General features: G+C 37.9%; 1 protein-coding gene across 3 annotated transcripts; it reads left to right on the top strand.

The window, feature by feature from the left end:
- Positions 1-5866: 5866 nt before the first annotated feature.
- On the top strand, positions 5867-17474 carry LOC143848068 (uncharacterized). Of its 3 annotated transcripts, XM_077356862.1 has the most exons (8): positions 5867-5994; positions 6181-6285; positions 8430-8562; positions 8661-8764; positions 15294-15465; positions 15572-15712; positions 15792-16866; positions 17146-17474. In XM_077356862.1, the coding sequence occupies exons 2-7, from the start codon at positions 6236-6238 to the stop codon at positions 16851-16853; spliced, it is 1662 nt and encodes a 553-aa protein (XP_077212977.1). In that variant the 5' UTR covers positions 5867-5994; positions 6181-6235; the 3' UTR covers positions 16854-16866; positions 17146-17474. The 3 variants fall into 3 exon arrangements, with proteins under 3 accessions (XP_077212977.1, XP_077212976.1, XP_077212978.1); XM_077356861.1 differs by lacking the exon at positions 17146-17474 and having other exon boundaries at positions 15792-17140; XM_077356863.1 differs by lacking the exon at positions 17146-17474 and having other exon boundaries at positions 5906-5994; positions 6225-6285; positions 15792-17140.
- Positions 17475-18944: the final 1470 nt, after the last annotated feature.

Here is an 18944-nt window from a genome sequence, read left to right as displayed (position 1 = left end):
CCAAAGAAATAATGATGTGGTTCACACATGAAGGTTTGAAAAAAAAAAATGATTACATCAGCCTCCAGGTCTAAATTATATCAACAAAACAAAAGTCCAAGACCAGTTAATTAGTGGAATTGAAGCTAAGAAGGACAATACTTAATAGAATTTTAGGATATTACAAAATCTCAAACAGGATTGAAATATAATATCCTTAATCCCACATAATTTTTAAACTGATCATGGGTAATAACAACTCAAGGTCAGTTTGAAAAATAAAAAATAAAAAATGTTAACAACTCTAAAGTTTCAGTAAGCTTACATAAATAACCCTTATTATCATGCACAAAATTAAACTCTTATCTTACCAAAATACCTTTCTCATTAAGAAAGAAAAGAAAAGAAAATATAATTACTATTATTCTAGACAATGACCAAAACATTTAAACGCATTGAATTAAAGCTTTAAGCATCAAATATCCTATAATTTACATAGCATTACCCATGAGTATTTTTTTACAACCTAAGGATAAAATCTATCCATATGAGAGAATAACACTCATATGGACATACAAACACTCTTAGTAAAACCAAATAACAACTTTTGCTCACATGAAGTAGAGATACATGAAATAAATCAATAGCAAACATGCTTAAATAGGCTCTTACAGACTTTTTAACTAAATACTTTCCAAACTTATGATGGCTGCCAAAGTGTATCAAATTTCAGATTCTTAAATCCAAAAATTCAGAGGTTAACAGGCTAAGATAGAAACACAACAGTTCATAGAAGATAATCCTATATTTCGAAATCATATAGTGCAAAAGGAATAAGTGTTTCAATCCAACAATTAAAGAACCATTTTCTCATAAATTATCCTAGACAACAACAGCAATTTGAAGTAAATTTCGTAATAAAAATCACACCAGCAAACATGAATTCACGGATCAGCGACACGAAGGAGATTTCAATGAGATCTTTTCAAAATAACTACATCATTTTTTCAAAGAAATTAAACAAGATTTAGAAAATTTTCATATAACTGAATTTTAAAAGCATATCAAGTACAATTATATACCAAAAAAAAAATTTTAGTATTTAAAATTATCTTCACTATTCTAAAAGCTCTAAAGACAACAAAATTTGCAAGATTCTAAACGTCACAGATTTACAACACATTTTCTTTATTAGCATAGATTGCATTATTTCAAAAATAATAATATATATATATATATATGTATATATATATATATATACATATATAATATTTCAGATGTATTTCTTTCTCACACCAGCTGGTAAAAAAAAAAATCATGTGAGATAAAATTTCTATGTAACTGAGAAGATCATCTTACAAAACAATCTAACACGCGATCAGAACAAAAAATCCCAAAACATAATATAAAACAGAGCAAGACTTACCTCCTTCGATTCGATTTTTCTCTTCTTTCAGATCTGATGAAATCCGTTAGAACAATAGCCAGATCTATGCTTCAAACCATCGGATCTGTAAACGTGTAGATCTCTTCGTTGATTCCTCTTCTTCCGCGGAAGATCAACCAGAAAATGATCGGGGAAGGAAGAGAAACGGATTTAGGGTTTCGGATCGTACAGATCTTAGATTTTGAATTTAGGATCTAGAAAAGAGGATCTGAGATTTAAAGAATCTTAGGCTATGGTTTCTTGCGAGAGGATAAGGAAAAACAATGAAAAGGAGAAACAGAAAAAGCGCACCGGCCGGAAATCTGCCGGAGAAGATGATCGGAGAAGATCAGATTCACTTTCTCTCTCTACAATCCTCTCTTTCTCTCACTCTTTCTCTCTCTAAAAGGGATTTTTCTCTTCTTCTTTTCTTTAAAAATGAGAGAAAATGATATATATAGAAATTTCGGGAGATTGATATCGGCACTCCAAGAATGATGAGCGCGCGGAAAATTGATGAGCGCGCGAAAAAATGATGATCGTGCGGTTTCCCTTGTCTTTTCTGGATTCGAATAGACACCGCTCAGGATAAATGCACCCCCCATCTGCGAACTTGACGTACGACATTGCTCGACTCGTTCGCTAGGCAATCGAACTCGGATTTCGACGAAATTTTACGGGAAGCTAGATGGGACCTTAACCTAGCTTAGGGTGAATTTTGGGACCCTAGAGCATTGGTTTGATAGGGTTTTGCGCAAAATCGGAAGGATTAGGGCACGGTCAAAATGGGGTGTCTACAGTGTCGAATAAGGTTGCGATTATTTGTTTGTATGTGGACGATATGTTGATTCTTGGTTCCGATCTCTCTGTAGTGAGTGACGTGAAAACCACTTTGGCTCAAGAATTCGACATGAAAGATCTTGGTGTGGTTGACACCATTCTTGGTATGAAAGTAAGTTTTGAAAGGCAGGGGATTACTCTTAGCCAAGCCCATTATATTGGAAAACTACTTTCTACATGGGGATACAGTGAGTGTAAACCGATTGAGACACCATTTGATTATACCAAGAAGCTGATCTCTAATGGAGGAGACAGTGTGAATCAGTTAGATTATTCTAAACTGATTGGTAGTCTCATGTATGCTATGAGTTGCACTAGACCAGACATAGCCTTTACAGTTGGCATGCTGAGTCGTTTCACTAGTAATCCTGGTCATGAGCACTGGGATGCTCTTATGAGGCTGATGAGATACCTTAAGGGTACTCAAGACTATGCTCTATGTTATATTGGCCATCCTCCTATCCTGGAAGGGTATTCTGATGCATCATGGGGCTCAGAATTAGGAGACAGTAAATCTACCAGTGGTTATGTTTTTACACTGGGTGGAGCCGCTGTTGCATGGAAGTCAAAGAGACAGACTTGTATTGCTCTGTCATCTATGGAATCAGAACTTTATGCTTTAGCTTCTACAGGAGATGAAGCAGAGTGGATAAGAGATCTGATCCTGGACATTCCATTGACCCTTTTAAAGATTAACTCTTTAAGTTTGTTCTGTGATAATCAAGCTACAATTACGATTGTGAAAAACTCACTCTTTAATGGTAAGAGGAGACATGTCAGGCTGAAACATGCCACGCTGAATTATCTTCTAGAACAAGGTATTATCACTTTGGTTGATGTGAGATCGAAGGATAATATGGCCGATGCTCTTACGAAGGGACTGAACAAAGATCGAATATTCAAAACTGCGGGGGAGATGGGGTTAAAGACTGTGTAGACGTGTCTTAACCTACATTCCTATTATTTTGAATTTTTTCGAATCTCCCTATCTTGGCCAAGATAAGCACTTGATATGTTTCAATGATGTTTACAGTTATCTTTATGTCATTCCACATTTGATGACATGTCCTTCTTGGGAAAGGTTGTTTCATTCCAAACTTGATGATACAGCTTAACTCAATTTGGATATGATGCCTGTAACATTCCAAATGGAAACATGGAATGGTTCTTTGTAAAAGAAACTATTTAGGTCTTGTTCTTGATTGAAACTTGACATTGATGCTTATTGATATTAATATTTGTTTTTTCAGCCATTATGAAATTGTACTAAGTTCTTCTGGTAGAACTAGATACTTTTAGTAAAATACACAAATGATTGGATTCATTTTTTAATGAAATTCATATTTGATAATTTACAGGAATTGGCGAAAATGGAGGAGATTGCCTCAATTTGGATCTTGATGAGGATGACTTACTTGATGAGTGAATCCTTATAGCGCAGTGGGAACTATTATTTTCTCTTCCGTTGATTAAATAGTTCACTTACATATGAAACTGCTTATGTTTGAGTTTAGATTATTTCTAAAACTTTTGGTTATTCTTTAAAGTATTTTGTTTTCAATTGGATTACAAATCTTTATTGATATGGTGATATGGGTGCTTCAATAATTTTGTTTGAACATCACATTATCTATCTATTGGATTGTGCTATATGTAGAACATAGGAGGAGATTGTTGGGTATATATAATATAACCCATTTATGTTCTAATATAAGCCCAATAGGTAATGGACCAGGTGTAGTGGGCCCATTTGGGCTGGAGCCCATCAACCTCTCTTAACCCTAGTGTATCTATATATATAGGGGCTGGAGGCAACAAACTTGGTATTCCAAACTAGATACCTTGGGTGTAATGCTTTAAGCATCCTGCTTAAACCCTAATAACCCTAACACTTATGACGTCACGGGAGTTGGAACGGTGAAGATCAAAATGTTTGATGGAGTGGTTCGTACTTTGGGTGGTGTGGCGCATGTTTCAAAGCTACGAAAGAATCTAGTATCTCTTGGCCGGTTGGACTCCAGGGGTTGCAGTTTTTCAGCTGCAGGTGGAGCCATGAAAATCACACGCGGTTGTATGGTTCTGATGAAAGGCGATAAGTGTGGTGGATTATATCGTCTGGTTGGGGACACAATGACTAGTGTTCCTAAGATCTCGATGGTTAGTTGGAAACGGAGTGGCAATATGTGCACGCATAGGGTCTCTTTCGCAGTTGGTGCAGAGACGGGTTTTTGGGTTGTAGACAATTGTGAGAGGATGACAGTACCTGCGTTGGGGAGGATTGATCGATATCCCTCTCCAAGGTTGACTGGGTGAGTCAACGGGTTGGCAGCTACGCATGTGCATTGGTCATGTTGATCGAATCGGGAGGAGTAAGAACCAAGGTGATTCGAGGGTGTGTAGCTGGTACTTCAGAAGGCCAATGGTGGTTTGCGGTAATAGCAGACCGGTGACAACATCAATGGAAAATCTTCAGGTGGCTGGGAAATAAGCCAAGGTGGAGATTGTTGGAAAGTTGCCTTATTTCCCACCCACTGTAGTTTGCTTGGGTCGTAAGGCAAGAGGCAAAAATGAAAGCTACTTTGTTACGTTTTGGGGAAAACCTAAATACCAAAAGAGAGTGAGTTTTCTGTTGTGAGAAGAGGACGAGCGAGAGGCTTGGGGTGTGACAGCTATCCTAAGGGAGACAGAGAAAAAAGAGAGAAAAAAGAGATAAGAAGAAGGAAGAAAAGAGTTTTTTTCTTGGGTTTCTTCTTAGGTTCCTCTTGGGTTTTCTTTCGGGTTTTCTCGGATTTCTCTTGTGTACGATCTTGGCTTTGAGAAGCAAGGAAAGGGTTGCGGGTTTTGAGTTTTGAGATTAATTCATTGTAATCCTTGTATTTTATTTTTCTCATAGTGGAAGATCGTGTTTCTCGCCCGTGGAGTAGGCTTGGCCTAACCACGTAAAATCTTGGTGTTCATTTAATTTGTGCACGATCGGATCGGATTGCCCGGCAGATTTTCTCAACAGATATTACGCAAAATCCTAAGAATAATCTTGGGTCTGGTTTTCCAACCCTACCTGAGAATTATCTTGGGTCGGGTCAAGTCTAATTTTTTTATAGGAAAACCCGAGATTTGTAAACCCAGCCCTACCCAAGATAGTTTCTAGGGTTGGGTTGGGTCGGGTCGGATTTTCGGATTTTCATTTTTCACCGTAGGATAATTACTAATTTAAAGATTGTGGAAAAGAAAAACAAGTCTTCACACCAACAATCTCTAAATTTATGTCGTCAAGTGTATAAATTTAAGGACACTATATTTTCATATAAAAGACATGATCACCTCCGTGAAAACAATTATATCAATATATTGGAAAATGATTTGCTATGTTATTCGAGAGATATTTAAGAAAGTCAGTACACCCATATGACTCGGTCGGGTTTTGGGTTTTTTTTCTTTTAAACCCGCCCTACCCAAGATCCCTGATTTCTAAACCCGAACCAAGTTATTTTCGGGTCGGGCCGATGTGGGTAGACCCAAGTTGCAACCCTACGCATACATTGATTACCGTGCAACTATAAAAACATGGTTGTGCTAATATCATCTCTCTTTTTTTTTTGTATTTAAGGGGAAAGCGTACGCGTGCATTACGTATGCCGAGCGAGGATTGTAGCATTTTTGCGTTCACAATAAATAAAGAAAGAGAGAGAAAAAAAAAATCTTCGTCTGTAAGAAAGCTCTTTGTCTGCGTCTGGAAGTAGAGAGAGTCGGTAGGGGTTTTTTTTTTTTTTTTTTTTTCTGTCATTTTCTTAATACCGTTTCAATATATTATCGGAAAGTTCTCTCAAATCATTATTTATTATTAGAATAATCGAGGTTAAGGTCTTTAATCACCAGCTCCACTTTAGTTTCACATCGTGAAATATCTTATCTTCTATGTTTTTTTTTTTGCTCAGAGTTGAAAGAATAAGAATAATTGCTGATTAGGACTTTTAATCAGAGATTTTCTCGATGTCGATGCTCGACGCGTTCTTCAACAAGGGATTCAAAGGAGCCAGATGGTAACTTTTCTTCGATTTGAGTTGGAGAGCTACTTAATTGATGATTTTAGGGAAATTAGGGTTTATCATGAATCAAATGTTTATTCAATTGATGATTTTAGGGGAATTAGGGTTTATTCTTATGTATTTTATGGAAATTAGAGCTATTCAATTCGTGAGTTATTAATTTAATCTTTGATTTTCGTTGATCTTTGTCTTTTAGGAAATTCAGGTTTATTGTGATGTATCTGTCTTGAATTCGTTAAGTTCTATCTTATTTATTTTATTTTTGGATCGATTATAAGAAAAAGAGCTGGAGAAGAATCAAAATTAATGTAAAATTAATGAAAGGGAAAAAAATTTCATGGGTGATGTGAAATTGTAGCAAGAAGAAACATAAAAGGAAAAAAAAATCATGTTTTGCTTTTCTGGGAGATTGGTGGATGCCAGAATTATTTTGGTTCTTGGGACTTTTGTGGAACAAAAAACTTCCTGGCAGATTGGTGGGAAAAAAACCTCCCTGGAAGTATCCTGGTAAAATAAAAATCCCATGTTTGGTTGACCGGACTATGGTGGGAAAAAAAATCCCGGTAAAATAAAAATCCCATGCTTTGTTTGGTTGGTTGAACTGTTGGGAAGAAAAAAGTTCTTCTTTTGGTTTGGTTCCTCGGATTTCGTGCGGGATTATTTTGGTTCCTGGGATTTTTTTTTCCAGCTTTGAGTTTCGTGCGGGGTTATTTTGGTTTGTGGGATTCTTTTTTGCCCACTATATAACTAGCAACCAAACGAGAAAACCTGCGGAAATTCCACAAAAGTCCAAAGAACCAAAAAAATTCTGGCATCCAAACGGAGCAAGGGCCCGTTTGGATACTCCTTGGATTTGGAGGTGATTTTGGATTTAAAGCGTTTGGCAAGCCTTTATGACATCTGGATTTGGATTTGAGTGAAATCCACAAGATTTACAAATTCCTCATGTTAGTGTACTTTTTTGGATTTATAAATCCTTTCTGCGAAAGGTTATTTATAAATATAAATCTGACCCGTAAGAGGTTAAAATGACCAAAATATACCAAAAAAGTGTTAAATGACTTAAGTACCCACATGACATTAAAACTGATCAAAATACATCGTATTAGGTAAAATGACTAGAAAACCCCCGAGTCAGGCAAAATGACCGAAATACCCCTATACCAGGTAAAAATGACAAAATATTCCCAAGTCATGCAAAATGACTAAAATACCCTTATGACATAAAAATGATCAAAATAACCTCATACAGGGTAAAATGACTAGAATACCCCAATATCATGGAAAAATACTAAAATACCCCTAGATCAAGTAAAAATAACCCATGGCTCATAAAAAATGACTTAAATGACTAAAAATACCATCATGAGATAAAAATATGCCATATTAGGTAAAATGACTAGAAATACACCTATACCAAGTAAAAATGACAAAATACCTCCGAGTCGTGCAAAATGACTAAAATACCCTTATGACATAAAAATGATCAAAATAACCTCATATAGGGTAAAATGACTAAAATACATCAAGATCATGGAAAATTACCAAAATACCCCTATATCAAGTAAAAATGACCTATGACTCATGAAAAATGACTAAAATGACTAAAAATACCCTCATGAGATAAAAATACGCCATATTAGGTAAAATGACTAGAATACCCCTAGGTCATGCAAAATGACCGGAATACACCTATACCGGGTGAAAATGACCAACTACCCTGAGTCATGGAAAATTACTAAAACACCCTTTGTGACATAAAAAATGATCAAAATACCCCCATACAGGGTAAAATGACTAGAATACCCCTGGATCATGGAAAATGGTTGAAATGCCCCTATATCAAGTATTTTAGGGCTTTTTGGTTTTGTTAGATTTCAAATTCAAATCCAAAGAGCATCCAAACAAAAAATAATAATTTAGATTTAAAATCCAAATCTATACGTGGTCATCCAAACGGCATTATTTATAAATTTGTGAATTTTAAAATTCTTGATTTCAAATCCATGGATTTTGGAAATCCAAATTCACCTCCAAATCCAAATCCAAGGGGTATCCAAACGGGCCCTTAGATATTTACGGGTTGCGGATAACGAATTCTCTGTATTTTGATTGTTAAAATTTTTCTCTGCTTTCAGTAAAACCCTACTAAAGCTGACGATTCCGCGCATAAAGTTGCTGCGGAATAGGCGAGAGATACAGCTGAAGCATATGCGAAGAGACATTGCCAAGCTCCTCGAGAATGGTCAAGAGGCAACAGCTCGAATTCGGGTAATAAGACAATTTTGTCATAGTATCTGATTTTAATACATTGTAATTGGGAGCAGTAATCAATAAGTTTCTACTTGAATTGCTGATATTCCTTTCAGGTGGAGCATATCATTCGTGAAGTGAATATGATGGCTGCGCAAGAGATTATTGAGCTGTTTTGTGAACTTATTTCCGTCCGCCTTCCAATTATTGAAACACAGAGGTAGTTTTTTTTTTTTTTTTTTTTTTTGCTTCAAATTTTGTTTGTGATTTATTTTTACTTGCATCACTGTTAGAGAACACGGTAAGCATGCTAATCAATATGCAAGGGGAATGCAGGGTGTGAGAAAGATTTATATTTGTGGGGTGAGCGAGGAGTGCTGGATTGGAAACTAGGGATCAAAACTGACCCATATGATTTTTTAGAAATAAAATATCAAATGTAAGGTGCTGGTGTTTTTTTTCTTTACGGGGGGGGGGGGGGGGGGGGGTTGTTGAGTTGATTATCCTTGCTTTGATGTACTTCCCTTGTTGTAAAGAACAAGCTGCTATATATCGTCTCACCCTGCTAGTTGGTGTTACTTATTGTGCTCTTGTAGGAGCCATTTTTGGGGTTTATGACAGTGGTTCGTATACAATATACGAGACTAGTTAACAAAACTGACTCATTTTTTTTATTGGCAAGAAATTTTTATTGATGATGAAAAAACGGGCAAGTCCGCGACCGATGTGGTCAGTACAAAACGAAAAATAAGTCACGTAGGCACAAGCACTGTAAGATGGCCCTCAGGGTGGAAGAAAGTCGAATATCTCTAAGCTGATCCTAAGCACCCCCGCCCTAGCCAGTATATCGGCTTCGGTATTAGCTGACCTCCTGATATGTTGGAAAGAAATGGAAGAGCCAGCTACTTTGTCCTGGATTTCATCGAACCAATGTGTGAATCTCCATGGGTTGGCATGAGACCCCTTGAGCCAACTTAAGACTTTGAGAGAGTCTCCTTCTACTATCACTTGCTCCAGTCAACTGCTCTCTAACATACTGATGCCTTGGAGAACTACCCTAACTTCCGCCTCGTTAGAATATGTGGCTTCAACGGGACCCGAGAAGCACCTAGTTGACCCGCTTTTATCTCTATGGAGCCCTTCGATTCTTGTTGGGCTCATGTTACCTGGATTGGATCCATCAAAGTTCACCTTCATCTGACTTGCATGGGAGGATCCCAATGCTGGGATGAAGCGATCACCTGTTCGGAGCTAGCACAAATTTCTATCCAACTGTTCCGTTGGTCGAATGCTGAAACAAATCTAAAGCTTTGTAATATCCTAACCCATGAGATGGTTAAGGCTATTACATCCAAAAAAAAAATGAACTGGGAGCTTTTTACGAAGCATCTGCATACTCTGCCATTCCTTTCCTTCCATAGAACCCATATCATAGCTAACAATGTCACATTCCATAGAAATTTTCCTTCCCTTCGCCCCGGGACTATGAGCCATCCTTTTAAGAAATCAATAAGCTTGGCAGGGAAGACCCAGGCTATGCCAAATCTACACAATATCTTGCTCTACACATCACTTCCCTGGTTAGTCTACATTGGATGAACATATGGTCTATTGATTCTCCAGAGTCAATACTTAGAGCACAATGGCATATGGTAAGCATGTGTCGATTACGCAGGTGATCCACTGTCAGTATTTTGTTGTGGCAGGCGGTCCAACCAAAAGCCTCTACTTTGGGCGGCATTGAAATGATCCGCACTCTGGCTACCTGCGAGGATACAGGACAAAGTACGATCCGATGGTAGAATGATTTGAGATTGAACTCCCCGGTAGAGCACCAGATCCAAACCTTTTTATCTTCACTTGTCTTTTTTATATAGCAGTTCTCCAACATGTGAAGAAGCCTAGCCACCCTGGGTATCTCTCTGTCAAAGAAATTCCTTATAAATCTCAACTTCTAAGAGGCCCTGGCTCATAAATTTGTAGCAACCAACTATCAAGTGCAAGGGGGGATAGGTGGTTGATTGTCATTGCTTTGATGTACTTCCCTTGTAGATTGAGATCGTCCTGTGATGCATGCAAAGCTAGCCAGCATCCATCAATAGTAAAGAACAAGCTTTTTTTATACAGTGTCATCCTGCTAGTAGGTGTTACGTATTATGCTCTTGTGAGAGTCATTTTGTTGGTAACCTATGTTCTATTCTCAGTGAATTGCACTTTTATGATAATTCACTGGCCTCAGAAAATTGGAAATTTGATGTAGCTTTCTCTCGCTAGAGGCATCTGTCTCAAACCCTAGGTAGATTCGTGGAAAGATATAGCATTTAAAAAAGAAAAATAAAATGGCTAAGTACATTTTTCTGAGATTTTAAAGGCTTCCATTGAACCTTTGAAAATCATTATACCCAAGGATACAGTCAACCTGACTTTCGCTGAGGTTCCTCTATTCCACCAGTGGTCATGATGTCCTCGAATTCTTTTCTAGGAACCCGTACTCTTTTGTCATGACATCACACCCTATCAAGGTTATTTTTTGTAATAACTCATATAGAAAATCTTCATGAAACTTAGATTGACTGACCACTTGAACCCTTCAAAAGCCCTTGCAAGGGCGATGCCATCCTTTTGGTGCGCTAGCTCTTAGTTTGGTTTAGACTTTAGACACCCTTTGGTCCTTGGCTTAGTATGGAGTACTTGATAATACCTTTGGAGATGTTGAACAATAGTCTGCATGGATTACATTGGTGCTTTTATGTCGAGAGTCCAAACATATAAGCCGTATGAGAAACATTTTGAAGGCAGTTATAAATAAAACAATGTGTTAAAAGCATTGAAGATGATATAAACACTAAAATCATGATGATTTTGTTCATTGGTAAATATCAGCGGTAGATCATAGACACTCTTATATGGAAGATTGGTTGGATAGGAATTCCCTTGTTAACAGTCCAAATAATATAAGGACTCTTAACTTCTTGGTTGGAATGAGGCTTCCCAATGTCAAAAATGGTTGTTCTTAGTATTAGAAATATCTAAATTCTGATGTTGTAAGTAGTAACCCGTCCCTCCTCTGCCAAAGCTAGTTAATTCTATTTAATGTTTTGATGACCAATATGTAAATCACTTTCCACACCTGGTTACACATACACATGATAATTATTTATAGATATGAAACATATAATTAACCGAAACATTTTTTTTTCAGTTGTTGGACAATCATCTAGGATCCGAGGGAGGTGACTCACCTAGACTATATTTTGTGTGCTATGAAAAGTACCGTGTTATCTATAGGAAGATAATTAAGATATCTTTTTTCCTCAAAAGAAGGTATCTCCTATGATTTGGTGGACACTTTGAATTTATTGCCGACACACGTGTCGTGTCGTGTCCGACACGACACCCGTGTCGACACTCCTTTAGACACTTCTAAGTGTACTGCTAGAAGTGTCAGTAACTTTGTATGCATGTACATTTATGAGTGTGCCACTATTTCTAGATTTTTAGGGGATTCCATGTCAGATATCTCATATTCTTATCGAAACCCGGCACACAAATCTATATCCATAAAACATGATTATATGTACTTTCTATTTTAGCCGTGTCCCTGTTTCTAAATTTTGAGAGTTTGCCGTGTCCGACACTCCGTGTCCGTGTCGACACATGACACTCGTGTCCGTGTCCACAGATCATAGGGTATCTCTTTTTTTCATTTAATGAAAACTTTTATCGACAGAACATAAAATAATTAAAATAGTATCATAATTAGGAGCATCGCAATCTCGGTAACTAAGGCAAGGCCCCTGGATTGAAACTGTCTAGTTGGTTTGGTTTCATGGTGGAGATTTAAAATCAAGGGAAAGAGCTACCAAATCAAGCAGCAAGGTAACCTACTAAGTCTTTCCCAGTATTCCTTCTTCATTGCCCTCGCACTATCCCTCTTCAAGCCACTGCAACCAGCTGGTCAAAAGGAAAGTTGATGACCATTTCATCGTCGAGCCCATTTCGGGCATCTACCTCTCTTCTCTCAATCGCAGCGGCCAGTCACACCTTTCATTGCTCCTCCTATTGCGCTCTTCCCATTCATGAGAAACAGGCAAAAACCAACCCTCTGCCATTGAACGATGCCTTTGTGTTTCATTGGAGGATGTTCATTCACGGCGACCACTAGCCTGTATGGTGATTCTGCTGCTTCAAAACGGAGGCTTGCGAGCCTGCTTGAGACAATACTAAAGATAGAAGAAGATCCTGAACCAGTTCCCTTATTGGAAAAATTCCAAGCGGTTGACTTCATGATGTAGATGTGATATTTTCCAGAATTTGTTTGCAAGGAGGCGGGCGGTGCCTGATTCTTCCCAGAATGTTGAAGAGAGATCAGCAAATGTAGCCTAAATTTTAATTGGCTTGACAACAAGCATAGTGTTGGGAAGTTGCCTTGTTTCCACAACCACTAGTTACCTAATATAATTAGGTTTCTAATTGTGATGGGAAGCCAAAACAAGAAAGGGTGTTTTTTTTTAGGTTTTGGAAAACCTAGATATAAAGTATCTCCTTTACCTACAACAGAAGGGTGGTGGCTACAAAGAGGAGTCTGCATGAAGGCAAAAAGTGAGAGGGCTTCTCTCTTGGTGTGGTGGTGAGAGATATAAGAGTCGGGAAAAGAGAGAATTGAGTTTTCTTCTTGGTTTTTTTCTCTCGGATTAGTCTTGTGTACGGTCTTGGTTGAGAGTGCAAGGGAAAGGGTTGCGATTTGCAGGTTTTGGGTTTCGTATTAATCCATTGTAATCCTTGTAATTTCACCACATGTTTACTTTCTTTGAATGCATTCCTTCTTGTGCCTCTTTTCCTTATCCACATGAGAAGAAATGTGTTTATAACTTATTTGATGGTTACCGTAGGGACAAGTGCTCAGTTGCTCTCTTTGCTTTCCTTTTTTCCTTTGTATACCCTCATTTCTCAAGAAGCAACACAAAGTCCTATTTGTTTCAATTGCTTCCTCTCTCAAAGCATGGCATCCCAACTCTAATGCAAAAGAGTACTCAAAATCGTAGTGTGTGACTTCCTCGAGGAGAATCTCTTCGGACTATAAGATTTTTAAGAGGAAGGCTGGATATTATCTGAAATCAAGCACTGGAATCTGGGTTTAGGACTTTAGATTCGTTGGAGCAATACGTCATGTTGATTTTAATGCTATCATGTTGTAGTTTGTTCAAATTGGTTGCTTAGGATCTACATCTCTATCCCGATATCCAGAAGAGAAGAAGAATATGATTTGTTGATGAGGAAAAGACTGGAAAAGCAATTGACATTGTCGTGGTTGGAGAGAGGGGAAGAAGAGGGAAAGATGTCCGAGTGCTCTTATTGATGGAAATCAGCCCCTTTTCACTGCTTGCAGTAGGGGAGAGAAGAATGTTGAGTTCTCTATTTTTGGACGGGTAGTCATGGTGGGGATTTTCTTGCATTGGTTAGGGGTCAAACATGTTACCAGATGCTTCATTTGGTAGCCAGTTTTCTGACTGAGAGGGTTGGGAGTCTAAACTGTCAAACAAGATAGACAATCGAAATGGGATCCTTTCTTTAGTTACTTGCAGTACCATTTATAAGTTTTAGAAAATTTGTTGTTATGTTCTCAAGTTGTACAAATATCTTCCAGCTTTATAAAAATGTAGAATCATCTACATTATGTAGTTCTCTATCTCCCCATACTCATTGAAAAAATATATCTTTAATCTATAGAAAACATCTCAAAGGAAAAGTCAATCACTCTATACTTGCTGACTCCTAAATGCACCATCACAATTTACTCATAATTATGCTTAGGTAGCAGAATTCAACAGAAACATCTCTCTTCAGTTGGTTGATACTCCACATGCTATTGAGGCTCCTGTTTGTTTTTGTTTTTGTTCTCTTTTCATGAGGAAAACTAAAATAGCTGAAGAAGTTATGCTGCCTTGAATCTTGTCTAGGTTTAAGATGCAACTAACTATGCAAGCTTAATAACAATACTGATTATTGTTCCCTGAGAGCTGCCCATTGTCAACCTCCTACACAGTATATTAATTCGAAACTTCAGTTCTTCAATTTCATTTCCTTGGCTCATGGCTTATGCTGATAGCAGTGCTATTTTCTAATTAGAAATAATTCATCCAAGTATTTAATGGTGTACTTCTGCACCCATTTTTTTTAATCTCTGGGTGGTTAGTAATTTGTAGAAGTGAAATTGCCTGAACAGTTCTGCTTTTCGTGTTTTTAACAATGCTGACACTTTTGGAACACGTGGACACATCTTGGCATGACACGACCCTCCTAGACATGTTTGGGAGAATTGTCTTGGTGACATAGTAAAAAAACTATTGTGTCGGTATGGTAAATGAAATTATTAGTTTTTTTATGGATACCAGTTGGAACTAAATTAATATTTTTAGAACTTTGCTTTTATTTTGTTATTTAAGAGCTTATATTACTCAGTAAATTATTTATTATTTATTCTATGGATATGTCCACATTCTTGGATTTCAAAGTTCCAGACACTCGAGGAAAACCCTTAACAAATTTTTATTATCGGAATGAGATCTAATTTTCCCAAGTTGCATTCTCATGCCTTCTTACCATTTAACTTACATGGCTGTTTAGGCGTACTGTGGCAGATATTCTCCTGAGTTGATGTAGCACATATATTTTTTAGTCATTAGCTTCTTACGCAAACATATTTAATATAAATGAGGCAGAATATATGAGACTGCTACTATGTGCAGGGAATGTCCTCTAGACTTGAAAGAAGCGATTTCCAGCCTTTGTTTTGCTGCACCCAGATGCTCAGACTTACCAGAATTACAGCAGGTTCAGATGCTGTTTGCTGCCAAATATGGAAAGGAATTTGTCGCGGCTGCAACTGAACTCATGCCAGATTGTGGTGTTAATCGCAAGGTGATATGTGTTGTTATTTGACAGATTATATTTCCCGCCTAATCTTGAATGGGAGATTTGGACCTTTCTTCTAATGAGTGCGTCTTGTACTCTCTTTTTTTAACAGATAATTGAACTGCTATCAGTGCGGACCCCTTCCGCCGAAGAAAAACTGAAGTTGCTGAAAGACATTGCTGAAGAGCACGAGCTCGATTGGGACCCAGCGGCTTCAGAAACTGAGCTCTTGAAACCCCATGAAGATCTACTCGTATGTCAATAATCTCTTTGTTGTAGTTCTGAAGGGATTTTTTTGTTTTCACTGATTAACAGGCCTCTTTTTTTTATAGAATGGCCCAAACCAGTTCATCAGTGCATCAAAATTGCCCGTCCCCGAAGAGAAACACGCCGAGTCATTGTCGTCCACACCCATCCAAGAGAAACACGCCGAGTCATTGTCGTCCACACCCATCCAAGAGAAACACGCCGAGTCATTGTCGTCCACACCCATCCAAGAGAAACAGGATGAGTCATTGTCGTCCACCCCCATCCAAGCTTCCCATGAACGGGCTGATTCAGACACAGACTTTGATTCCTTTGATCTTCCAGAAGTTCCAAAAGTTATACTTACGCCAAGTTCCAACAATGTATCAGACCCAGAAATTGGTCCGCCCCCTCCAGCTAGTGCCCAATATGATGATGGTGATATTGCAGAACCTACTCGAGCTACTGAGAATAACACACACACCCATTATTCGGAACCTGAACTAATTATCCCAGAGCCCTCAGACACCTTCCCATATGAAGATAAACAGTTTCTCCCATTCATTTCTCCTCCATCACTATCATCTGCCTCATTTTCTGCAAACCAACACGAGCCAGCCATGTTTTCTGCAAGGCAAAGTGACTCTGCCTTATCTCTTTCAAGGACTAAAAGCGAGGGCAATGTAGACTTACAAGATGTCTTGGCGGCCGCACAGGCCGCCGCAGAAAGCGCCGAACTTGCGGCTGCAGCCGCACGTTCGGCAGCAAGTCTCGCACAGGTCAGAATCACAGAGCTCGTCAACAAAAGGAATGATCAGGTCTCAGAGAGTAGCAAAAACCCATTCCACATGGGTGCTCCCGATAATCAACCAATCACAGAAACACAAGCATTTGTTCCACAGCATTCCTTTGGTGATAATGTGACGTCTTCACATTCTTTCAACTCCCATCCAGATGTGACGCCGGACGCTCCATCCTATGACTCGCCCAAGTTGGAATCTGAAGTATCTGGTTCTTATCAGCGAACAACTTCATTGGAGGACGACCCGTACTTCTCGTACCCAAATTTATTTACCCCGGATCCGAACCTCAAGTCTGGTATTTATTCTTCAGCAGACAATTCACAGTCTACCCACAAGGCCGAGTAGGATTGTTTTCCAGGTATGTGCTTGCTCTTCGTTCCTCAGTTTTCGCTAGAGAGGAACTATTTGTTTCCAGTCGTGATACAATATCTGTAAGTAGTATACTTGTCAGATATTAAATTTGTAATTTCCCTGTCCATCTGTGTAGTATTGTAGATTTGTGAAACCGATCCAACCCACTGCTTAGTGAAACTTGCCCTGAATAAAGAAGCTACTGTGTGTTGGTTGGAATCAGTGAGTAGCTCTGTACCAAATATCTACATTGCAGTCATAAAAGATTACTCTCTTTCCTTTGCAGGCTTCATTTCTACAATTATGCTGAGCTGGTGCTGAGAACATTATTTGGAATCATTAAACTCCACCTAGAGTAGTTTCCATTTTCTTCTAGTACTCTAAGCTCTTTATTTTGGGGGTGTATATAGTACCTGGGCTCAGGGGATAGATGTGAGGATCATTTTTCACACCTGTTTTACGTCAAGATATAGATAAATGGACACGTCCCGTTGCGCCGATTAGGGGTGTTCAACAAAGTTGTTTATTATTATTATCCTTTTATTTTATGAAATTTAATTTTTTTTCCCTTGAAATACAATGAATTACTTATTTTATACACCGGCACTTTGAACATTTTCTTTTCCCAAATCTGATCTTTCTCTGCATCCTGATTTTTAACCAGGGTTCAAAACCCATTTCTTTGGTTTTATGCCCATTTTATGACGAAAGAAACATATCAGAAGCATTGTTGAATGCAGGAACATAGCCTTATTTTGCTTAAAAAAGGTTGTAAATTTTGTTTTGCGCCCGTTATACATCGAAAGAAACATGGTTCTGAACTCTGGTTTGATTGTATGTCCAATTTGGTCTGAGAAAGAGTTTCCCTTCTACTATCCTACTTTCATCAAAGTTTTGATTCTCCAAAATAGTGGTTAAATATGAAAATATTCCTTCATTCTGCAGAATCTGCTTTGAACTAGTGTATCGTCTCTGGACAATGCCATTCCCATGCATTTAGGATTTCTGGACTGTATTAGGTTTTTCCTCCTTCCTAACAACACCTTCCTGCCTGACGTTTTACATCTATTACTCTAAAGTAACTAATTTGGGAAAATATTTCGTTTTCCATGTGTACCAAAGCAAGGCAATTTATGTTCAGTTGGTAATTCATATGTGCTTCTCTGTGGATAATAAGCACATCTATGCTTCTATTAGACTTTGGTTTAAAATTTTAAAAGTTAAAGTGCCATTGTTGTGAGATTAATGCAACCTTAATGCACGGGCAAGTTTTGGCTCATTGGAATTGGAAGATTTGATTTCTTTGTATCGTCTTCTTATTTCATCCTTACAGGGCTTTTTATCCAAATATTCGTTGTACATATTTGGGTTCTATTTTTCTTTTTCTCCTCTTTTCTTTTATTCATTTCGTTCCCGGTGGATTTCTAAATCCTGGGGAAAGTGCAGCTTTGGTACTTTTCAAGGATAATTTTTCCTCGTCCCATCTGAAATCTCTTCTGCTTTGATTGTGATAGAGGACATGTCACTTGGCCTTTGTTTGGATTGCAAGAAAAACATTTCTCATGATAAAAAAATTTCCTGAGAAATTTTTTTTCTTTCTCCAATTTAAAGATAAATAATATGGTTTTGATTAATTTAGAGGGATATCATCATAAAGTTCTCTCTAAATAAAAATTGAATAGGGTTGGTTCAAGTTAATGTCTTTTCATGTGTGAAAAAAAGTAGAAATTTTACAAATATTTTTCCCCCAATTGTATCAGGGCTGTGTACGAAAGCTATGTTCATTACTCTGTTTTTTTTTTTTTTTTTTCTGCTGCTTCCCTTTTCTTTTTTTTATTGTATTTTTTCCTTTTTGCTTGTCTTCGTAATCATTTTTTGTTGTTGGTTGCAAGCCTTGACGCAACGGTAAGGTTGCTCCATTGTGACATGGTGGTCAGGGGTTCGAGTCACAGAAACAACAAAGCAGGGGTAAGGTACTTACATCTAGCCACCGCAATGCGGGAGCCTTGTGCACCGGGCTGCCCATAGATTAAGTAAAATCATTAAAAAAAAATCTGGTTAAAATTGTTCTGAATAGTCTTTGTG

Source organism: Tasmannia lanceolata, unplaced genomic scaffold (assembly GCF_043159265.1).
Source record: "Tasmannia lanceolata isolate RefF3 unplaced genomic scaffold, GAP_Taslan_0.1 ptg000016l, whole genome shotgun sequence".
In the NCBI taxonomy this organism is placed as follows: Eukaryota; Viridiplantae; Streptophyta; class Magnoliopsida; order Canellales; family Winteraceae; genus Tasmannia; species Tasmannia lanceolata.
The sequence above is the reverse complement of the archived record's forward strand: the minus strand, read 5'-3'. Positions and strand labels throughout refer to the sequence as shown.